The sequence below is a fragment of the Coregonus clupeaformis genome, chromosome 3 (assembly GCF_020615455.1).
Source record: "Coregonus clupeaformis isolate EN_2021a chromosome 3, ASM2061545v1, whole genome shotgun sequence".
Classification (NCBI taxonomy): domain Eukaryota; kingdom Metazoa; phylum Chordata; class Actinopteri; order Salmoniformes; family Salmonidae; genus Coregonus; species Coregonus clupeaformis.
Window position 1 is genome coordinate 1 of NC_059194.1, and position 24,849 is coordinate 24,849.

The 24,849-nt window shown below is 44.7% G+C and overlaps 1 protein-coding gene and 1 non-coding gene across 6 annotated transcripts in view; one reads left to right on the top strand and one right to left on the bottom strand.

Annotated features, from left to right (window-relative positions):
- Window positions 1–900: 900 nt before the first annotated feature.
- Window positions 901–24,849, bottom strand: part of LOC121538548 (TNFAIP3-interacting protein 1) — a gene marked incomplete at its 3' end in the record, with an annotated part of 39,531 nt that continues 15,582 nt past the window's right edge. For 3 of the 5 annotated variants that reach the window (XM_045206616.1, XM_045206615.1, XM_045206610.1), the window contains 12 exon segments: window positions 901–984; window positions 1,236–1,361; window positions 5,040–5,189; window positions 5,428–5,556; window positions 8,735–8,866; window positions 12,196–12,261; window positions 12,517–12,618; window positions 13,604–13,760; window positions 14,166–14,254; window positions 19,811–20,011; window positions 21,421–21,480; window positions 24,057–24,151. In XM_045206616.1, the coding sequence (XP_045062551.1) occupies window positions 901–984; window positions 1,236–1,361; window positions 5,040–5,189; window positions 5,428–5,556; window positions 8,735–8,866; window positions 12,196–12,261; window positions 12,517–12,618; window positions 13,604–13,760; window positions 14,166–14,254; window positions 19,811–20,011; window positions 21,421–21,480; window positions 24,057–24,151 (1,391 nt within the window). 5 annotated transcript variants of the gene reach the window in all.
- On the top strand, window positions 22,805–22,880 carry trnap-ugg. Its single transcript has one exon. It is a non-coding gene; the product is annotated as a tRNA-Pro (tRNA).

Here is a 24,849-nt window from a genome sequence, read left to right on the forward strand (position 1 = left end):
ATGTATAGTGGCAAGGAGAAAAGCTCCTCTGTCAGTAGCTATGATCTAGGAGTGGTGGCTAGGGGTCCATTAGGGACACACACACCGTGGTAACCCCGGTCAGAGCAGAGTAAGGCAGGGTGGCGCAGTGGTCTAAGGCACTGCATCGCAGTGCTAACTGTGCCACTAGAGATCCTGGTTCGAATCCAGGCTCTGTCGCAGCCGGCCGCGACCGGGAGACTCATGGGGCGGCGCACAATTGGCCCAGCGTCGTCCAGGGTAGGGGAGGGAATGGCCGGCAGGGATGTAGCTCAGTTGATAGAGCATGGCGTTTGCAACGCCAGGGTTGTGGGTTCGATTCCCACAGGGGCCAGTATAAAAAAATATATATGTATTCACTAACTGTAAGTCGCTCTGGATAAGAGCGTCTGCTAAATGACTAAAATGTAAATGTAAATGTAAGCAGCCAGGTAGAAGAAGCACAGCGCCCAGTCACTTGGATTTATGCAACAGATCTAGTTGATCTACGTCTGCAAATACGGAGGAGTTGTTTTCAGCCAGGCAGAGGAATGTTCCACTAGTTTGAGAGTAAAGCACAGCCCGAGTTGGTGCTCCTCAAACAGACTGGAAGGAAGCGAAGCACAGCACACAGCCATTTGTACTTATCTAATCAGGAGAAAAATCCATCCTACTGCTGTCATTACTTCAGGAATGTCTTTAAGTGCTAGGGAGAACTAGTCTGATAGGTTTACCACCACAGCCATGTGAAGACAATCTGTCTGTCTGTCTGTGCCAGTCTGATGGACTGAGGGGGTTAACCTATAATACCTGTGCTAATTGGCTAGGTTCACCACGGCCATTTGAAGCCAAGCTGTCTATAGTGGGAGATGAGAAGGGACTGAGGCCTGGTGACTACAGTACCCGTTTATGATGCTGCATCTGTGGTCTCTCCAGCTTGCATCTCTCTGTTCTCTCTCTCGAACACTCGTTCTGGGCCGGGTGAAGCTGACAGAGGAACAAGCCAACAGAAATGGATGAACACGTCAGGAAAACCAACACATTGAGGTGGAAGAGATGAGAACCTCCCTATTCAATGCAAAGTGCTGTGAAACAGTCTGTGTCCCAAGTGGCACCCTATTCCCTATACAGTGCACTACTTTTGACCAGGGCCCATAGGGTTCAGGTCAAAAGTAGTGCACTACATATGGAATAGGGTGCCATTTGGGACGCAGCCCTAGTAGAAAGCAGCTCCTAACCTGATTGGTGAGGTTGGTCATCTGACCCTGCAGTCTCTCCACCTGTCTCCTCAAGTCCTCCTTTTCCTCGTTCATTCGTTCCCTGTCGCTCCGCTCTTTCCTAAAGTCTTCCTCAAAGATCTTCACCTGAGAGAGTAGATACAGCAAAGGGATGATTATTACCTCGGGAACTAAGTTGGTGAGGGATGATGATTACCTCGGGTAATAAGTTGGTGAGGGATGATGATTACCTCGGGTAATAAGTTGGTGAGGGATGATGATTACCTCGGGTAATAAGTTGGTGAGGGATGATGATTACCTCGGGTAATAAGTTGGTGAGGGATGATGATTATCTTGGGTAATAAGTTGGTGAGGGATGATGATTATCTTGGGTACTAAGTTGGTGAGGGATGATGATTATCTTGGGTAATAAGTTGGTGAGGGATGATGATTACCTCGGGTAATAAGTTGGTGAGGGATGATGATTATCTTGGGTAATAAGTTGGTGAGGGATGATGATTATCTTGGGTAATAAGTTGGTGAGGGATGATGATTATCTTGGGTAATAAGTTGGTGAGGGATGATGATTATATTGGGTAATAAGTTGGTGAGTTCAACTTTTTTGCGGTAGACCTGGGACACCAGGTAGGTGAAATCAAATAAAATGGTATGTCACATGCGCCGAATACAACAGGTGTAGACCTTACCATGAAATGCTTACTTACAAGCCCTTAACCAACAATGTAGTTAAGAAAATAGAGTTAAGAAAATATTTACTAAATAAACTAAAGTTTAAAAAACACAATAACGAGGCTACATACAGGGGGTACCGGTACAGAGTCAATGTGCGGGGGTACAGGTTAGTCCAGGTAATTTGTACATGTAGTTAGGTAGGGGTATAGTGACTATGCAGATATTGTAAATAGTCCAGGTGGCCATTTGATTAATTGTTCAGCAGTCTTATGGCTTGGGGGTTGAAGCTGTTAAGGAGCCTTTTGGACCTAGACTTGGCACTCCGGTACTGCTTACCGTGCGGTAGCAGAGAGAACAGTCTATGGTCTATGAGTCTTTGACAATTGTTTGGGCTTTCCTCTGACACCGCCTAGTACAGTGAGGGAAAAAAGTATTTGATACTCTGCTGATTTTGTACGTTTGCCCACTGACAAAGACATGATCAGTCTATAATTTTAATGGTAGGTTTATTTGAACAGTGAGAGACAGAATAACAACTAAAAAATCCAGAAAAACGCATGTCAAAAATGTTATAAATTGATTTGCATTTTAATGAGGGAAATAAGTATTTGACCCCTCTGCAAAACATGACTTAGTACTTCGTGGCAAAACCCTTGTTGGCAATCACAGAGGTCAGACGTTTCTTGTAGTTGGCCACCAGGTTTGCACACATCTCAGGAGGGATTTTGTCCCACTCCTCTTTGCAGATCTTCTCCAAGTCATTACGGTTTCGAGGCTGACATTTGGCAACTCGAACCTTCAGCTCCCCCTCCACAGATTTTCTATGGGATTAAGGTCTGGAGACTGGCTAGGCCACTCCAGGACCTTAATGTGCTTCTTCTTGAGCCACTCCTTTTGTTGCCTTGGCCGTGTGTTTTGGGTCATTGTCATGCTGGAATACCTATCCACAACCCATTTTCAATGCCCTGGCTGAGGGAAGGAGGTTCTCACCCAAGATTTGACGGTACATGGCCCCGTCCATCGTCCCTTTGATGCGGTGAAGTTGTCCTGTCCCCTTAGCAGAAAAACACCCCCAAAGCATAATGTTTCCACCTCCATGTTGGACGGGGATGGTGTTCTTGGGGTCATAGCGCATTCCTCCTCCTTCAAACACGGCGAGTTGAGTTGATGCCAAAGAGCTCGATTTTGGTCTCATCTGACCACAACACTCTCACCCAGTTCTCCTCTGAATCATTCAGATGTTCATTGGCAAGTTTCAGACGGGCCTGTATATGTGCTTTCTTGAGCAGGGGGAACTTGCGGGCGCTGCAGGATTTCAGTCCTTCACGGCGTAGTGTGTTACCAATTGTTTTCTTGGTGACTATGGTCCCAGCTGCCTTGAGATCATTGACAAGATCCTCCCGTGTAGTTCTGGGCTGATTCTCACCGTTCTCATGATCATTGCAACTCCACGAGGTGAGATCTTGCATGGAGCCCCAGGCCGAGGGAGATTGACAGGTCTTTTGTGTTTCTTCCATTTGCGAATAATCGCACCAACTGTTGTCACCTTCTCACCAAGCTGCTTGGCGATGGTCTTGTAGCCCATTCCAGCCTTGTGTAGGTCTACAATCTTGTCCCTGACATCCTTGGAGAGCTCTTTGGTCTTGGCCATGGTGGAGAGTTTGGAATCTGATTGATTGATTGCTTCTGTGGACAGGTGTCTTTTATACAGGTAACAAACTGAGATTAGGAGCACTCCCTTTAAGAGTGTGCTCCTAATCTCAGCTCGTTACCTGTATAAAAAAGACACCTGGGAGCCAGAAATCTTTCTGATTGAGAGGGGGTCAAATACTTATTTCCCTCATTAAAATGCAAATCAATTTATAACATTTTTGACATGCGTTTTTCTGGTTTTTTTGTTGTTATTCTGTCTCTCACTGTTCAAATAAACCTACCATTAAAATTATAGACTGATCATTTCTTTGTCAGTGGGCAAACATACAAAATCAGCAGGGGATCAAATACTTTTTTCCCCTCACTGTATATAGGTCCTGGATGGCAGGAAGCTTGGCCCCAGTGATGTACTGGGCCGTACGCACTACCCTCTGTAGCACCTTACGGTCTGATGCCGAGCAGTTGCTATACCAGGCGGTGATGCAACTGGTCAGGATGCTCTCGATGGTGCATCTCTATAACTTTTTGAGGATCTGAGGACCCATGCCAAATCTTTTCAGTCTCCTGAGGGGGAATAGGCTTTGTCATGCCCTCTTCACGACTTTCTTGGTGTGTTTGGACCATGATAGTTCAGTTGGTGATGTGGACACCAAGGAACTTGAAGCTTTCGACACGCTCCACTAAAGCCCCGTTGATGTGAATGGGGGCGTGTTCGGCCCTCCTTTTCCTGTAGTCCATGATCAGCTCCTTTGTCTTGATCACATTGAGGGAGAGGTTGTTGTCCTTGCACCACACTGCCAGGTCTCTGACCTCCTCCCTATCGGCTGTCTCATCGTTGTCGGTGATAAACCTACCACTGTTGTGTCGTCAGCAAACTTAATGGTGGTGTTGGATTTGTGCTTGGCCACGCAGTCCGGTGAACAGGGGAGTACAGGAGGGGACTAAGCAAGCCCCCGTGTTGAGGATCAGCGTGGCAGATGTGTTGTTTCCTACCCTTACCACCTAGGGGTGGCCCGTCAGGAAGTCCAGGATCCAGTTGCAGAGGGAGGTGTTCAGTCCCAGGGTCCTTAGGTTAGTGATGAGCTTTGAGGGCACCATGGTGTTGAACGCTGAACTGTAGTCAATGAACAGCATTCTCACATAGGTGTTCCTCTTGTTCAGGTGGGAAAGGGCAGTGTGGAGTGCGAATTGGAGTGGGTCTAGGGTATCCGGGATGATGGTGTTGATGTGAGCCATGACCAGCCTTTCAAAGCACTTCATGGCTACCGACGTGAGTGCTTCGGGGCGGTAGTCATTTAGGCAGGTTACCTTCACGTTCTTGGGCACAGGGATTATGTTGGTTTGCTTGAAACATGTAGGTATTACAGACTCGGCCAGGGACAGGTTGAAAATGTCAGTGAAGACACTTGCCAGTTGATCCGCGAAATGTATCCAATCACTGAAATGGATCAATTAGCGCAGAAAGGGTGTCAGACTGACCTGTTCCTTTAACACTAATATCTGAGTGAGCAGCTCCTGGCTCCTCAAGTTACTAGGCCCTTCGCCGTGGTTACCGCTGGTGCCCTGGCCCGGTGGCTGCTGGGAGGAGGAGGAGGGGTGAGGGTGCAGGTTCAGGGCCTCCTCTAGAGCCTGAAGGGTGCCAGGGGGAGACAGAGTAAGTTAGATAACACACAGTATACACACACACACACAGTATACACACACACAGTATACACACACACAGTACACACACACACACAGTATACACACACAGTACACACACACACAGTATACACACACACACAGTATATACACACACACACACACACACAGTATACACACACACACACACACAGTATACACACACACACACACACACAGCACTGACCCTGTTGAGGCGCTGGATCTCCTTCTCCTGGTACCCTCTCTGTTTACTGAGGGGCAGCAGCTGATCCTGCAGGTAACGAACCTTCTGCTTCAACTCTGTGGTCTCAGAGTTCAGACACTCCTTCTCCCCCTGAAAACATTCATACAACATTGGCACAACCTGCTTCAACTCCACTGTTTTCAGAGTTCATTCACAGTTTTAATCCAGACTGAAGGATGTTCCACACGTCAGAGACGTTCAGGTTAAAGTTGACCTGTTGGTACTCCAATGGTGACCTAACAATGACCTGGCATGTTTTTGCAAAAAAAGGTAAAATGTCACAGTAGCTGACGTTTTTTCTCAATACACTGCAGTATGTGTCACAGGGTTATAATAATAATAATAATAATAATAATATGCCATTTAGCAGACGCTTTTATCCAAAGCGACTTACAGTCATGTGTGCATACATTTTTTGTGTATGGGTGGTCCCGGGGATCGAACCCACTACCTTAGCGTTACAAGCGCCGTGCTCTACCAGCTGAGCTACAGAGGACCAGAGGGTTGATGTTTATATCAGTACAATGGGTTCAATGGAAAAAGATGGTGTCACAGGGTTGATGTATTTCTACTTTATCTTATGTCTCTCTCTTGCTCTGACTACCTCCATCACCCCCCATTCCCCCCCCTCTCCTCCATTCTCTCTTTGTGCATGGTGAAGTTATTAATTACACTTTGGATGGTGTATCAATACTCTTAGTCACTACAAAGATCGAGGCATCCTTCCCAACTCAGTTGCCGGAGAGGAAGGAAACCGCTCAGGGATTTCACCAAAACCAATGGTGACTTTAAAACAAACAGTCACAGAGTTTAATGGATACCATTCACAACAACAAAGATGAGCGATCACTTCTTCCTCTCTGACAAAACGGTTTCAACTCGCTATTTGCATTTAACATTCATTAATGCTTAGCAATCTTTAAGTCATACCACAGATTCTCAATTGGATTGAGGTCTGGGCTTTGACTAGGCCATTCCAAGACATTTAAATGTTTCCCCTTAAACCACTCGAGTGTTGCTTTAGCAGTATGCTTAGGGTCATTGTCCTGCTGGAAGGTGAACCTCCGTCCCAGTCTCAAATCTTTGGAAGAATGAAACAGGTTTCCCTCAAGAATTTCCCTGTATTTAGCGCCATCCATCATTCCTTCAATTCTGACCAGTTTCCAAGTCCCTGCCGATGAAAAACATCCCCACAGCATGATACTGCCACCACCATGCTTCACTGTGGGGATGGTGTTCTTGGGGTGATGAGAGGTGTTGGGTTTGCGCCAGACATAACGTTTTCCTTGATGGCCAAAAAGCTCAATTTTAGTCTCATCTGACCAGAGTACCTTCTTCCATGTGTTTGGGGAGTCTCCCACATGCCTTTTGGCGAACACCAAACGTGTTTGCTTATTTTTTTCTTTAAGCAATGGCTTTTTTCTGGCCACTCTTCCGTAAAGGCCAGCTCTGTGGAGTGTACGGCTTAAAGTGGTCCTATGGACAGATACTCCAATCTCCGCTGTGGAGCTTTGCAGCTCCTTCAGGGTTATCTTTGGTCTCTTTGTTGCCTCTGATTAATGCCCTCCTTGCCTGGTCCGTGAGTTTTGGTGGGCGGCCCTCTCTTGGCAGGTTTGTTGTGGTGCCATGTTCTTTCCATTTTTTTTAATAATGGATTTAATGGTGCTCCGTGGGATGTTCAAAGTTTCAGATATTTGTTTATAACCCAACCCTGATCTGTACTTCTCCACAACTTTGTCCCTGACCTGTTTGGAGAGCTCCTTGGTCTTCATGGTGCCGCTTGCTTGGTGGTGCCCCTTGCTTAGTGGTGTTGCAGACTCTTGGGTCTTTCAGAATAGGTGTATATATACTGAGATCATGTGACAGATCATGTGATACTTTGATTGCACACAGGTGGACTTTATTTAACTAATTATGTGACTTCTGAAGGTAACTGGTTGCACCAGATCTCATTTAGGGGCTTCATAGCAAAGGGGGTGAATACATATGCACGCACCACTTTTACGTTATTTATTTTTTAGCATTTTTTGAAACAAGTTAAGTTTCATTTCACGTCACCAATTTGGACTATTTTGTGTATGTCCATTACATGAAATCCAAATAAAAATCACAGGTTGTAATGCAACAAAATAGGAAAAAGGCCAAGGGGGATGAAATAATAAAAAATAGAGATGAGTTTTAGGCCATATCGCCCAGCCCTAGGTAAAGTATACACCTGTTGTATTCGGTGCATGTACAAAATTTGATTTTGATCCCTCTCCCTCCCTATCCCCCACAGACAGGCCGGCCGGCCGGTAGGCTGGCAGGCAGACCGGCAGGCAGAGCGACCGGCAGGCAGGCAGAGCGACCGGCAGGCAGGCAGAGCGACCGGCAGGCAGGCAGACAGAACTGCAAGACCATCGTGTCCAATGGAGGTAAAAAATGCCTTTGGGTCGATTCGAAGCCGCCCCTATGACCCCCAATTAAGTCACTTCCTGTAATCGCAGAAAGCTGAAATTCGATATCCTGCAAGGCCAGACCAGGGGACAGTACAGCAGCTATTCTTTAAACCAAAAGTGATAACGAACAACAACCTGATTGGTGAAAGGACAGAACCACTGGAGCTAGTCACTTTACACATGATTCTGACAGACCAGGGGAGAGCGACTGCCACCTCTCATTGAAGCCATGAACTTCAAGGCTACCCACGGTACTGCAGGCATAGTTTTCAGAAAACAGAACCCCCCATTATAGTGAATGGGAAAATGGCAATGTTCGATATTCATGGTCAATCTTGACAGAGAATGAATCATGGTTTTAAAAAATATATAAAAAATAATAACCGCACAGAAGTTACAAGGATAATTCAGTTGCTACTGGCAGCCTGCAGTACCCCGGTTGGCCTTCATCTTGAGATACTCAATGAGAGGGGGCAGCACTGAGCTAGCCTGCAACGTCACTTTCTGGAGTAGCTTAATCTGTGCATGTTATGTCTACATACATCTATGACTTCCAACGCACTATTGAGTCCATTCATATACAGTCATTGTGACAAACCGACAGGTGAGAGATACTCAAATGGACCATGGCTATTCTGAGTGGGCTGGGTTGGAGCAGTTGTCACACACGCTGACACGCAAGTGTTCATAGCAGTGAAGACTGCACACTCACCAACACACACAGCAAAAATTGTGTGTTTTGTATGTGTGTGTTGTGTATGTCGTTGGGTTTGTATACGTCTTGAGGACATTGATGGGTCTGTACTAGGTTTCTGTACGTTCGTTCTCACCTGGACATTCTCGATCTTGGACTTGGCAAGCAGCAGCTTCTTATCGTAGTCCCGCTGGCTGTGTTCTCGCTCCGCCTCCAGCTCCTGCACGGCCTTCTGGGAGTCCGCCAGCCGCTGACGCAGGTCTGTGATCTGATTTGAAGGGGGGGGGGGGGGTTCAAACTGTTTTAAAAACAGGGAGTATTGGTGTCTTTTCAATGAGACAAACAGGTTATCAGAATCATCATTTCATACAGAGTAGCAGAGAAACTAGCACCCAGTGAACTGGATCAGAGCAGTTGTACGCAGTTACACAGGGTTGTGTTTGCGTATAGACCCACAGACCCAGCCGAATGACGCAAACCATATGTTGAGCGGTTTGGGTGGGGGGGGTAGACTAAAAGGGTAATGTTCCCTCAAATTCTTCTAAGTCACTGAGCAAATTTCAGGTCTGCTGAGTGCAAACTTGAACGTTGTGAGAATTCTTTGGAAACTTCCGCACATGTTTACTGTGAACACTGAGGCTGTACCCTCTCTAAGCTAGTTATAACTAGTGTTGCATGGTATACTGGTAAATGATACCAACATTTTAGAACACCGTTTCATATGATACCACCATCTTTCTTTTAAAAGAAAAAAATATATATACTTTTCACCCCTTTTACTCCCCAATTTCATGAGATCCAAATTGGTAGTTACAGTTTTGTCCCGTCGCTGCAACTCCCGTACGGACTCGGGAGAGGCGAAGGTCGAGAGCCGTGCATCCTCCGAAACACGACCCCGCCAAGCCGCACTGCTTCTTGACACACTGCTCGCTTAACCCGGAAGCCAGCCGCACCAATGTCTTAACCCGGAAGCCAGCCGCACCAATGTCTTAACCCGGACAGCCGCGACCAATGTCTTAACCCGAAGCCAGCCGCACCAATGTCTTAACCCGAAGCCAGCCGCACCAATGTCTTAACCCGGAAGCCAGCCGCACCAATGTCTTAACCCGGAAGCCAGCCGCACCAATGTCTTAACCCGGAAGCCAGCCGCACCAATGTCTTAACCCGGAAGCCAGCCGCACCAATGTCTTAACCCGGAAGCCAGCCGCACCAATGTCTTAACCCGGAAGCCAGCCGCACCAATGTCTTAACCCGGAAGCCAGCCGCACCAATGTCTTAACCCGGAAGCAGCACCGGAGTGTCGGAGGAAACACCGTACAGCTGGTGACCGAAGTCAGCGTGCACTGCGCCCGGCCCGCCACAAGGAGTCGCTAGAGCGCGATGGGACAAGGACATCCCCGGCCGGCCAAACCCTCCCCTAACCCAGACGACGCTGGGCCAATTGTGCGCCGCCCTCATTGGTTTCCCGGTCGCGGCCGGCTGCAACACAGCCTGGGATCGAACCCGGGTCAGTAGTGACGCCTCTAGCACTGCGATGCAGTGGCTCGGGAGGCCCAGCCCTACCAATCTAAACATTTTACACCACGAGGTTCTTTAGAAAGTCAGTTGAATTTAAGCAAAGTCACTAGTCTGTTGTATGCGCAGGTCCAATGATATCCACTTCACTTTCACGCACATATCATGTGTGGCAGCTGGAAATCAATTGAATTGACCACAGGTGGACTCCAAATCAAGTTGTGGAAACATCAAGGATGATCAATGGAAACGGGATGCACCTGAGCTCAATTTCGAGTCTCGTAGCAAAGGGTCTGAATAGTTAAGGTATTTCTGTTTTGTTTATAAATTTGCAAAAAATGTCTAAAAACCTGTTTTTGCTTTGTCATTATGAGAAAGTGTGTGTAGATTGATGAGGAAAAAATATAAATCAATTTTAGAATAAAAGTAAAGGGGTCAGAAAACTTTATATGTACACACTGCATAGTAAACAAGACTGCACCTTTCCCATCAGGTTACTATGCGTGTTTCCCATCAGGTTACTATGCGTGTTTCCCATCAGGTTACTATGTGTGTTTCCCATCAGGTTACTATGTGTGTTTCCCATCAGGTTACTATGTGTGTTTCCCATCAGGTTACTATGTGTTTCCCATCAGGTTACTATGTGTTTCCCATCAGGTTACTATGTGTTTCCCATCAGGTTACTATGTGTTTCCCATCAGGTTACTATGTGTGTTTCCCATCAGGTTACTATGTGTGTTTCCCATCAGGTTACTATGTGTGTTTCCCATCAGGTTACTATGTGTGTTTCCCATCAGGTTACTATGTGTTTCCCATCAGGTTACTATGTGTGTTTCCCATCAGGTTACTATGTGTTTCCCATCAGGTTACTATGTGTTTCCCATCAGGTTACTATGTGTGTTTCCCATCAGGTTACTATGTGTGTTTCCCATCAGGTTACTATGTGTGTTTCCCATCAGGTTACTATGTGTTTCCCATCAGGTTACTATGTGTTTCCCATCAGGTTACTATGTGTGTTTCCCATCAGGTTACTATGTGTTTCCCATCAGGTTACTATGTGTTTCCCATCAGGTTACTATGTGTTTCCCATCAGGTTACTATGTGTGTTTCCCATCAGGTTACTATGTGTGTTTCCCATCAGGTTACTATGTGTGTTTCCCATCAGGTTACTATGTGTTTCCCATCAGGTTACTATGTGTGTTTCCCATCAGGTTACTATGTGTGTTTCCCATCAGGTTACTATGTGTGTTTCCCATCAGGTTACTATGTGTGTTTCCCATCAGGTTACTATGTGTGTTTCCCATCAGGTTACTATGTGTGTTTCCCATCAGGTTACTATGTGTGTTTCCCATCAGGTTACTATGTGTGTTTCCCATCAGGTTACTATGTGTGTTTCCCATCAGGTTACTATGTGTGTTTCCCATCAGGTTACTATGTGTGTTTCCCATCAGGTTACTATGTGTGTTTCCCATCAGGTTACTATGTGTTTCCCATCAGGTTACTATGTGTGTTTCCCATCAGGTTACTATGTGTGTTTCCCATCAGGTTACTATGTGTTTCCCATCAGGTTACTATGTGTTTCCCATCAGGTTACTATGTGTTTCCCATCAGGTTACTATGTGTGTTTCCCATCAGGTTACTATGTGTGTTTCCCATCAGGTTACTATGTGTTTCCCATCAGGTTACTATGTGTGTTTCCCATCAGGTTACTATGTGTGTTTCCCATCAGGTTACTATGTGTGTTTCCCATCAGGTTACTATGTGTGTTTCCCATCAGGTTACTATGTGTGTTTCCCATCAGGTTACTATGTGTGTTTCCCATCAGGTTACTATGTGTTTCCCATCAGGTTACTATGTGTTTCCCATCAGGTTACTATGTGTGTTTCCCATCAGGTTACTATGTGTGTTTCCCATCAGGTTACTATGTGTGTTTCCCATCAGGTTACTATGTGTGTTTTCAGATAATCTCTTCTGTATTATGTATTCCAGATGTAGTTTGTGCAGCAAAGCTGTTTACTACGAGGTGGTGTGTGTGTGTGTGTGTGTGTGTGAGAGAGAGTGAGTGAGCGTGAGATAACATACCTTCTGTTCAAACTGGGACTTCATAGAGTTCCACTGGACATCCCACTGCTTGTTCACGTCCAGAACCTGTCATCATCATCACAACAGAAATATAACTGAAAACAACACATCATACACACGAAAACAGGACACCTAATCAAGGGTGCATCCCAAATGGCACCCTATTTCATATATAGGGCACTACTATGGACCCTGGTGAAAAGTAGTGCACTATAAAAGAGAATAGGGTGTAATTTGAGCCGCACGCACACATTTTTCACAAAGACCTTTCCATATGTAAAAGAGGACACCTGATGTAACGTTGAGAGCAGAGGGACTCACATCTTTCCTCTGCTTCTCTAGAAGCTTGATCTTCTTCTCGTATGCCTCTGGGTCACAGGGCTTGGCCGGGGCTTTCTCCTTCTCTGGGGCTTTCCCACTCTGCTGTAGGACAGGGATATAAAACATGATGATTCTTAAAAAAGGAATAATCCACTTAAAACTATTTTTGGAGGGTCTTTTTTCCTCCATAGTCCACAGTTGGTACAGTCCCAAAATGTTTATTTAATGTCAGCAATCACATTGTCAAGATATAAGACCTTGAAAAAGCAAATGGTCACTTGTCACAATGATGCATTTTGCACTACATTCATTTTCCAGCTTCATTCATAGAGACAGGGATATGAAACATGATGATTCTGAGCCCACTCTGCAACAGGACAGGGATATGAAACATGATGATTCTGAGCCCACTCTGCAACAGGACAGGGATATGAAACATGATGATTCTGAGCCCACTCTGCAACAGGACAGGGATATGAAACATGATGATTCTGAGCCCACTCTGCAACAGGACAGGGATATGAAACATGATGATTCTGAGCCCACTCTGCAACAGGACAGGGATATGAAACATGATGATTCTGAGCCCACTCTGCAACAGGACAGGGATATGAAACATTGCTCTTAAATTCCCCGCACTAGTACAGATCACCATTTATACAAATAGTGTATAAAACAAAAACAATTTTTTTTAAGCATTTGCACGACAGACCTGGGAAGTCTCTCACAGACATTCTACACTGACCAAAAATCACACACCAACACTACAGTAATACTTGGAAGTACTGCAGCGTGTTATGAAATGGGGAAGTCAGTCACATCCTCAAACTGTACATTAGGATGTGACATCAGACATGCTAACTATCCCACTACTGTGATGCCTGGCAATGATCTGGCTCATCCTGACAATACTCAATACGGAAACAAGGGTATTTACTGTAACAGCGCACACACACACGTCCCTAAATGATGCTGTGGCTTCCTAGACATCAATGCTGATCATTTCCCCTTTCTCTCTCTCCCAGCTTTTAAATCCTCTGAACCAGACAGGTGCCATCCCATCCATTCTGGAGCAGGATTTGCATACCTTCTGTGGTGTGCTGACCTCCATCTTGGATCTAACGCTGGCAGTTTCCTCTTTCACCACATCTTCTTTGGCTTCTGGCTGCCCCTCGCTCTCCGTTGCAGTATCTCCTCCTCCCGTTACCAGCTCTTTCAGCTTCAGGTTCTCCTGTCTGCAGTGACTAGAGAGTGAAAGCAGGGTTAGTGTTACTATGCAGTTACAGGGACTCTATCCCAGTGTTTAGTAGAGTAATGTGTAGCTTGTCAGAGCCATAGATATCCGCTGGGAACACCCTACTGAGGTAGGGAGAATATTAGGGCAATTCCAGAATCATCAAAAAAACTTTGGCCAACTGTCACTTCACTTGAAGCTCTGTAGTTGCTGGACAGAGAATCATCTTGAAAAAGAAAAGTGAAAGTCTACTCATCGCCTTTATTTAAGCTCAATAAACTCGAACAAAGTCCTAAACTTGACTTGGGAGCAGAAAACAGTATAAAGTCAACATTCAGTTTAAATTCACAATAATAAACTCACACTCCCCCTCTCCCCTGGGGAGCTGAAAGTCTAATTGAAAAAAAAAACTCACCGCAGCAGTTCTCCGTTTCTGTACTGAAGGTCCTCCTCCATCTTCTCTCTCAGCTCATTGTTCTCCTGTCTGAGCTGTTCACAAAGAGTCTAGACAAACAAAGGGACAAGCATTAGTAAGACAGCACTCTCCTCCTGTACCAAGACACACACCTCCACCCTGACCGAGGCAGACCCGTTTGGTTCCCCCTCTTCCTTCCCCATCAGATTCCATCACAACCACCGTTATCGTGGGGAGCTCGATGGTGTGAGACTTTGGCCTGCCTACGGCCTGTGGGCCGACCAAGATCCACTGTCGCCCAGGCGCCCGGGTCCGAGACATCAATTCCCTCCTGCCCACAGTCCTAGCCAACTACTCTAACATTGGCACCATAGTCACTCACGTTGGCTTTAATGACATTCGCTTTCAGCAATCTGAGGAACTTAAGAAGGACTACAACACTCTCTTGAACACAGGGAAGAGAATAATCATCAGAAGAGACCTGCTTGGGCCAAGAAACACGAGCAATGGGACATTAGACCGGTGGAAATCTGTCCTTTGGTCTGGAGTCCAAATTGGAGATCTTTGGTTCCAACCGCTGTGTCTTTGTGAGACGCGGTGTGGGTGAACGGATCATCTCTGCATGTGTATTTCACACCGTAAAGCATGGAGGTGGTGGTATTATGGTGTGGGGGTGCTTTGCTGGTGATACGGTCTGTGATTTATTTAAAATTCAAAAGGCACACTTTACCAGCATGGCTACCACAGCATTCTGCAGCGATACGCCATCCCATTTGGTTTGGGCTTAGTGGGACTATCATTTGTTTTTCAACAGGACAATGACCCAACACACCTCCAGGCTGTGTAAGGGCTATTTTACCAAGAAGGAGAGTGATGGAGTGCTGCATCAGATGACCTGGGCTCCACAATTCCCCGACCTCAACCCAATTGAGATGGTTTGGGATGAGTTGGACCGCAGAGTGAAGGAAAAGCAGCCAACAAGTGCTCAGCATATGTGGGAACTCCTTCAAGACTATTGGAAAAGCATTCCAGGTGAAGCTGGTTGAGAGAATGCCAAGAGTGTGCAAAGCTGTCATCAAGGCAAAGGGTGGCTATTTGAAGAATCTCAAATAACATATTTTGATTTGTTTAACACTTTTTTGGTTACTACATGATTCCATATGTGTTATTTCATAGTTTTGATGTCTTCACTATTATTCTACAATGTAAAAAAAATAGTAAAAAGAAAAGAAAAACCCTTGAATGAGTAGGTGTTCTAAAAAGGTGTGTCCAAACTTTTAACTGGAAGTGTATGAAATTGCTTTATCCAGTTACTGATAGGCATGCACTCATCAAGAAACTGACTGTTAGAGCTGCCAAATCCCCATGGATAGATGAATTGAATAAGTCTGACAACACAGCAGACTGGCAAACATACAGTCAATTTAGAAATCACGTAACTAAACAAAAATAAGAAACTATACTGTAGAACAGGGGTGTCAAACGTCCGGCCTGCGGGCCGGATCAGGCCCGCAAACGGGTTTAATCCGGCCCGCGAGATGATAAAAAAAAAAAAAATTGGTAAAGTATAAAAATGCGCTGCAATTTTTCTAGATAATAAGCTGCTGTTCCAATTGCGTCCACTGGATGGCGCAATAGCAATTGTGTTAAGCAAGCAAACTGTTTATACCGGGGCAGAGCAAGTAGGTCAAGCACGTGCAGCCAATGAGCTACTTTGTTTTGCCTGCAATATTTATTACGGCTTCTACTTTTAACATTATGTGCTTTGGCACCCTCATTGCCCCAATATGTCTCTGTCAAAAAAGAGAAAAGTGGACGCAGAGTGCAGAGTGTCCCAAGAAAAATGGTCATCCTATTTATTCCCTGAATTGAATGGGAAAGCTGTATGTTTGGTGTGTTCAGAGCATGTTGCAGTGCTGAAAGAATATAACCTTCGTCGCCACTATGTGAGTCTTCATGCCGACAAATATGACAACTTTCAAGGACAGCGGAGATGAGAGAAGGTGAATGAACTGTTGGCGGGTCTGAAGAAACAGCAGTATGTGTTTACTCACAGCCGAGACATCAGTGACGCTGCAGTGAAAGATAGCTACCTCATTGCTAATGAAATCGCAGTGGCTTCAAAACCATTTAGTGAGGGTGAATTTGTAAAAACATGCATGATGAAGGCAGCGGAGATTGTGTGCCCTGAAAAGCGGCAGGCTTTTGCAAATATCAGCCTGACAAGAAACACAGTTGCAGACAGGATTTCCGATCTTTCAGTGGATTTGGACAGCCAGTTGAAGCAAAAAGTAAAGTCATTTATTGCGTTTTCGGTTGCAATTGATGAAAGCACGGACATTACAGATGTTGCACAACTGGCCATTTTCATCCGCGGAGTTGATGACACATTGACCGTCACCGAGGAGTTCGTGGAGTTGGTGCCGATGACAGATACAACGACAGCAGCTGATATTTTTACCGCACTTGTCGGCGCGCTGGACAGGGTCTGAGTGGACTGGTGATGGTGCGCCCTCAATGATCGGGAAAAAAGCAGGCGTTGTGACAAAGTTCAGAGAGAAAGTGCAATCTGCAAATGGAGGACGTGATTTTTTGACTTTTCACTGTATTTTGCACCAGGAGGCTTTGTGTTGCAAGTCATTAAAGATGGATAACGTCATGAAGGTGGTCATCCAAACTGTTAATTTCATCCGATCCAGAAGCCTGAATCACCGTCAGTTTGACAGCCTTCTCAGAGAGAAAGACCACATCTATGGCCTGCCATACCACACTGAGGTAAGATGGTTAAGCCGAGGTGCTGTGCTGAGGCGTTTCTTTGATTTACGAGAAGAAATTGAACAGTTCATGGAAGAAAAGGGCAAACCAGTGTTAGAATTTCATTCCGCAGAATGGATGCAGGACCTTGCATTTATGGTGGATGTTACAGAGCACCTGAATAACTTGAACAAACAGCTGCAAGGGCGCAACAAAGTTGTCACGCAGTATTATGACAGCATACGTTCTTTCAAGTTGAAGCTGTCATTGTGGGAGACGCAACTTGCCGGTGGTGATGCAGCTCACTTCCCCTGTCTGAAAAATGTGTGCGCGACCCAACATGTGGCAGACATGAAGCGGTTCAAAGATAAAATAACGGGACTGTTACGGGAGTTTGAGCAACGCTTTCAGATTTATGTTTATATGTTTTTATGTTGATGTGCTATTGTTTTTAATTGATTTTATTTTATTTGTATATTTAACCTATTCTTGACTCTGTGGTTCTTGCACTTGTTTGGGGAACAGGATTTCATTATTTTTATCTACATTTCTGCCTGAGAAATGACACCCTGATATAGTTCTGTGATCTGTGATATACTTCTGTGAATCACTGAGGCATTGTGTGTTTTTTGTCCTCAGAACATTCAAATAACTTGAGGTGTTTTATGATTAATAGTGATGTTGTGCTTTTGGACACTGTCCTCAGGCTCCAGCTTTATGTTTATATGTTTTTATGTTGATGTGCTATTGTTTTTAATTGTTTTTATTTTATTTGTATATTTAACCTATTCTTGACTCTGTGGTTCTTGCACTTGTTTGGGGAACAGGATTTCATTATTTTTATCTACATTTCTGCCTGAGAAATGACACCCTGATATAGTTCTGTGATCTGTGAAACAGTTCTGTTAATCACTGAGGCATTGTGTGTTTGTGTGTTCTTTTTCTTTAGAATTTTCAAATAAACTTGACGTGTTTTATGATTAATAGTGATGTTGTGCTTGTACTATTTTGGACACACTGTCCTCAGGCTCCAGCTTTATGTTGTATGTTGATCGTATTAAAACAAAGAAAACAATCTGAAGTTGTTGTTTTTAAGTTATATATACCATGATTTTTCCGGTCCGGCCCACTTGGGAATAGATTTTCCTCCATGTGGCCCCTGAGCTAAAATGAGTTTGACACCCCTGCTGTAGAACAAAGATAAATTATAAAGGATGGGAAATGATCTGGAGTACCTTAAATACAATTTTAGGCAAAAAAGCGAACTCAGCTCCATCCTTCATTGAGGCAGATGGCCTGTTCGTAACAAAACCCTTTGATATTGCCAACCCCTTGAATACATTTTTTGTTGACAACATTAGAAAACTTAGGCATGACATGCAAACAACAAAATGCTGAGCCTTCATATTAATGCATAAATGTACCAAATAATGAAAAGACAAGCACTGTCATTTTGAGTTCCACAAAGTTGGTGTGGAAGGGCGGAAAAAACTGTTGCCATCTATAAAATCAGAACAAGCCACCTGGTACCCGACAACCTTTAAATAATAATTTAAATACATTTAAATAAATGTAAATTGCTGAAGTTGGTGGCGGAACACATTGTATCTCCTGTTTGCCACATCTTCAATGTAAGCCTAGAAGACAGAGTGCCCCCTCAGGCCTGGAGGTCATTCCACTGCACAAGAATAACAAAGCTCCCTTTAAATGGTTCAAACAGCCGACCAAATCAGCCTGTTAACAAGTGCTTAGCAAACCTGTGGGAAAAAAAAATCGTGTTTGACATATACATTTACATTTTAGTCATTTAGCAGACGCCAACATTGACCAAATACACATTTTATTTTACAGAAAACAAATTAACCTACTTTCAGCATGCTTATAGGGAACGGCACTCAACATGCTCAGCACCGACACAAATTACTGATGATTGGCTGAAAGAAATTGATAAAGAAGATTTACATCCTCTGCCTTATTATGGATTACCCATCTAATAGAACACAGATTTCTGTTTTTATTAATGACCTTCCACTGACCTTGAATAAAGCCTGTGTGTCTATGTACGCTGACGACTCAACCGTATACACGTCAGCTACAACAGTAAAATAAATAACACCCTTAACATAGAGCTCCAGTCAGTTTTAGAATGGGTAACTAGCAATAGGCTGGTGCTAAATCTCTCAAAAACTAAAAGCATCATTTTTGGGGACAAATCACTCGCTCAACCTTAAACCTCATCTAGATCTATTACTGAATAATGTGGCTTTTGAGCAAGTTGAGGAGACTAAACTGCTGGGTGTAACCCTAGATAGCAAGCTGTCCTGGTCAAAACAGACTCAATGGTTGCTAAAATGGGAAGAGGTCTGTCCATGATAAGGCATTGCTCTGCTTTCCTGACATCTAAAAATCAACCAAGCAGGTCCTACAGGCCCTAGTTTTGTCGCACCTGGACTAGGGCTGTTGCGGTGACCGTATTACCGACACACCGGCGGTCCCGAGTCATGAAGGCAGTCAAATTCCACGTGACCGTTTAGTCACGGTAATTAGGCTTCTCCAAGTTCTGATGCCGCTGATGGTCATTAGCAGCCTACCAAACTCGCTAACTGCCTGGTACTCAGCACTCTATTGTCCCTCTAATCACTCTGACATCAATGCAAATGTTATCGAAAAACAAATCAAACACTTCATGAGAGCCCATGAGCACGTTGCGCAACATTTCTATAGGCTGTGCAATTGCGTGACAAAACAGAGTTGATGGCCTCTTAAAAAGAGGAGGATCCCATCAGCTTTCTATAGGCTAGGCCTACTATATTTATTTCTCTACTTCTCTGCCTGCCTATCCATTTGTCTACCCGTCTGTCTCCCAATCTGCCCCTCTCCCTGTCAGTTACCTGTAGGAGGGACGTCCTCTGCTCATTCTTCTGGACCTTGGAGGAGAGGTGGTGGAACTCGACGGCCATGCGTCCCAGGTGGGCTAGGAGTTGGTTGGGGTTGGACTCCTCAGCAAAGATACTGAAGGAGCCTTCTAGACGCTGCAGCTGGCTGGCTAACTCCTGGTTCTCCGGAGGCAGCTGCCCTGCTCCCGTACCAGTCTGGAGATCAAATCAAACTTTTTATATAGCACATATCTATATAGCACATATCTATATAGCACATATCTATATAGCACATATCTATATAGCACATATCTATATAGCACATATCTATATAGCGCTTTAAAAACAATACATTTCTAGACAAATATGAAACTAAGATAGCTCAAGGAAGAGAGTTAAACAACAGTAAAACAGAGGACCTGAGACGGACACCAGGGAGACTCAGTCAGACCCTCTGTAGCACCATACTGACTGGACAGGACTCAGTCAGACCCTCTGTAGCACCATACTGACTGGACAGGACTCAGTCAGACCCTCTGTAGCACCATACTGACTGGACAGGACTCAGTCAGACCCTCTGTAGCACCATACTGACTGGACAGGACTCAGTCAGACCCTCTGTAGCACCATACTGACTGGACAGGACACTAATCAAGGAATGTCAAAACACCACATAGATTTCTCTCTCTCTCTCTCTCCAGTCTCGTGGATACTGGATGTATAAAAATAAGGAAAAGTCCTATCTGAATCATACAGCCTGTAGATAGATATACTGACACACAAGAGAGACAGTCCCTCCGTGTCGTATTGACTGGTCATGTAAGTAATGCTCCATATCCTATATGCAATGCAGTCCTATACATTTCCTGCAATACTGTACAACAAAGCAAAACTCCATTAAGATTGGAGTCAGAGATGCTGAAGCGTTCATAAAGAAGCTCAGCTTATAGACTTGAGGAAACGTGTCAGTTTTCCTATACTTTGGGTGATGACGTGTATATCAGTGACGGTCATTATGCCATGTGACTCAATACCATATCTGGCTGGAATATTCTGTGACTGTGATATTCTTCCCCGTCAGGCATTCCCTAACAGCAGGTGTGTGTGTGTGTGGAGAGTGAGAGAGTGAGTGAGTGAGTGAGTGAGTGAGTGAGTGAGTGAGTGAGTGAGTGAGGTGTGGTCAGTAATACATCGTGGACATTCCCTGTGCCGACTCATGTTGAACTACCAGTATTGAGTTAGAGGTTGACTCACTAGAGAAGAGAGACAGAAGTTCCTGATATGGGAGAAATGACCGGAGAGACCAGAGAGCTAAGGAAATGAAACTTGAGGAGCTGCTTTCAAGCTCTTAGATTCATCACCAGGTATGACATGTTCAATGTTCAGTGTTTTAACTGTGTTGACCAGAAGTTATGACACACACACACACACACACAGACTGTACAATCTTGCTGAAGTTGATCTATCTAGACACAAACAGATGCACCGAGTGGTCCTGAATGTAGGTCGACATATGTTTATGGACTAACCTGAACCAAATTACATAAAGAACCTGGATTGTTTCCAAACATCTCATTTGAGCCGCGTTATTGTTAACTAGCCCCCGTGTGAAAATTGGTACTTACCGTCTGGGTATCGGAGGTCCTCTCCTCCATGTTCACCACCTCAAACTCTGACAGACCTTCCTACAAGCACCAAACAGGACAATGACTAACTGTAATAGATCCAGACTGAACGGTGTTAAAGGGATAGTTCTGGTTATGAGAGTCCGATGAACTTGTGGATGTCATTTTTATGTCTCTGCGTCCAGTAAGAAGGAAGTTAAAGGTAGTTTCCCGAGCCAATGCTAACTAGCGTTAGCGCAATGACTGGAAGTCTATGAGAACAGCTAGCATGCTACACTAACACTAGTTAGCAACTTCCTTCAAACTACACGCAGAGAGATAAAAACGGTATCCACGATTTCACCGGACTCTGGGGAAGTAGAAAAAGGTATTCATGGCCAAACCCCCAACTAACCCTTTAACACTAGAACAGATAAAGCAGTAATTTAGACTGCTCATTCATTTTATTTATTTCTCTGCCATTTTGTAAGTCATGCCCTCCTCTGTCCTTGACTTTTCCTAAATAAGTCTACAACACACTGTCAGTGTTAGAATCTTAATATCACAAACAGAACTAGAGTTATAAGCCGTTTTAGGAGGACATGTCATTTTATGAATGGTTTTCCCCGTTGCCACTACTTCTCCCAACAGTAGGGCCAACTCCCCCCCTTCTCCCAACATTAGGGCCAACTCCCCTCCTTCTCCCAACAGTAGGGCCAACTCCCCTCCTTCTCCCAACAGTAGGGCCAACTCCCCTCCTTCTCCCAACAGTAGGGCCAACTCCCCCCCCTTCTCCCAACAGTAGGGCCAACTCCCCTCCTTCTCCCAACAGTAGGGCCCACTCCCCCCCCCTTCTCCCAACAGAAGGGCCCACTCCCCCTTCTCCCAACAGTAGGGCCAACTCCCCCTCCTTCTCCCAACAGAAGGGCCAACCCTCCCAACAAGGGCCAACTCCCCCTTCTCCCAACAGGGCCAACTCCCCTCCTTCTCCCAACAGAAGGGCCAACTCCCTCCTTCTCCCAACAGGGCAATCCTCTCCCAACAGTAGGGCCAACTCCCCTCCTTCTCCCAACAGAAGGGCCAACTCCCCCCCTTCTCCCAACAGTAGGGCCAACTCCCCTCCTTCTCCCAACAGTAGGGCCAACTCCCCTCCTTCTCCCAACAGTAGGGCCAACTCCCCTCCTTCTCCCAACAGTAGGGCCAACCCCTCCCAACAGTAGGGCCAACTCCCCCCTTCTCCCAAAAGGGCCAACCTCCTTCTCCCAACAGTAGGGCCAACTCCCCTCCTTCTCCCAACAGTAGGGCCAACTCCCCTCCTTCTCCCAACAGTAGGGCCAACTCCCCTCCTTCTCCCAACAGTAGGGCCAACTCCCCTCCTTCTTCCGACAGTTGAAAGTGCCCAGCTGGTCCCGTGTAGCTCAGTCGGTAGAGCATGGCGTTTGGAACGCCAGGGTTGCGGGTTCGATTCCCACGGGGGACCAGTATATGATCTCACTACTGTAAGTGGCTCTGGATAAGAGCGTCTGCTAAATGACTAACGTGGAAATGTAAATCATCTGAATGTGCGTTTTGACCGTGCACCTTGGTGGTTGGGGTATTTATTTTATCATTATAAAAAAGAAGCTGTTACCGTGTTCCAACACATATGCTTTCTGTTTCATAGTTGTAACAAAAGGCACTCCACTAATAACATATATCCAACACTTGAATTTGTGTTTTTCCCATATAGCCTACAGTAACAAACTAATGAAAATGCATTTGTGTTATTAAAAAAGAAAATCGTATTCTAAATGTTACCTATCACCTTCATGAAGACAACTAAATTATTATTTTAGGGATAGCATATATGAAATGTATTAAATTACACTGTTCGAATGTTGCAGTCAGAATGGCTGCTCATTAGCTTGAAGGAGGAGTCCCTCAAGGCCCAGCCGTTCTAGCGTTAAGTAAAATAATATGACTATTTAGTAAACCAATACGGTACCGGGGTTTGACACTTGTGGCTACAATGTATTGAACGTAAGTGAACCGTTAAATTAAACTACTATCAGTTAGCCTTTGCGGGAAGCCATAAACCAGTTGAGAAAGACATAAAAGCACAACACCACCTGACATGTAAATGTTATGTTTCAGATGTAGGCTGATGAGGTTGTAGGCTGATGAGGATGTAGGCTGATGAGGATGTAGGCTGATGAGGATGTACTTAAAGTTCTGGGCTGCTCAGCCTGATCAATAACTATAAAATATAAAGTAATTTCTGTTTACCTACGCTGGGCTGCTCAGCCTGATCAGTAATTTCTGTTTACCTACGCTGGGCTGCTCAGCCTGATATCTATAAAATATAAAGTACTCTGTAGCTATAAAGGAATTTCTGTTTACCTACGCTGGACTGCTCAGCCTGATATCTATAAAATATAAAGTACTCTGTAGCTATAAAGGAATTTCTGTTTACCTACGCTGGACTGCTCAGCCTGATATCTATAAAATATAAAGTAATTTCTGTTTACCTACGCTGGGCTGCTCAGCCTGATATCTATAAAATATAAAGTACTCTGTAGCTATAAAGGAATTTCTGTTTACCTACGCTGGACTGCTCAGCCTGTTATCTATAAAATATAAAGTACTCTGTAGCTATAAAGTCATATCTGTTTACTTACACTGGGCTGCTCATGATGTAGGGCCTTCCCCGTTGAGAAACACGGCCGACTCTCTCTCTGGTCCATACTGGGCTGGCGGTGAAGCTTCCCCTGACCTGAAACAGTCAGGAGTCATCATATAGTTATAGGGTCATTATATAGTCACAGTACGGTTATAGGGTCATTATATAGTCACAGCACTGTTATAGGGTCATTATATAGTCACAGCACTGTTATAGGGTCATTATATAGTCACAGCACTGCTATAGGGTCATTATATAGTCACAGCACTGCTATAGGGTCATTATATAGTCACAGCACTGTTATAGGGTCATTATATAGTCACAGCACTGTTATTGGGTCATTATATAGTCGACAGTACTGTTATAGGGTCATTATATAGTCACAGCACTGCTATAGGGTCATTATATAGTCACAGCACTGTTATAGGGTCATTATATAGTCACAGCACTGTTATAGGGTCATTATATAGTCACAGACACTGTTATAGGGTCATTATATAGTCACAGCACTGTCTATAGGGTCATTATATAGTCACAGCACTGTTATAGGGTCATTATATAGTCACAGCACTGCTATAGGGTCATATATAGTCAGCGGTACTGCTATAGGGTCATTATATAGTCACAGCACTGTTATAGGGTCATTATATAGTCATGATACTGTTATAGGGTCATTATATAGTCATGATACAGTTATAGGGTCATTATATAGTCACAGCACTGTTATAGGGTCATTATATAGTCACAGCACTGTTATAGGGTCATTATATAGTCACAGCACTGTTATAGGG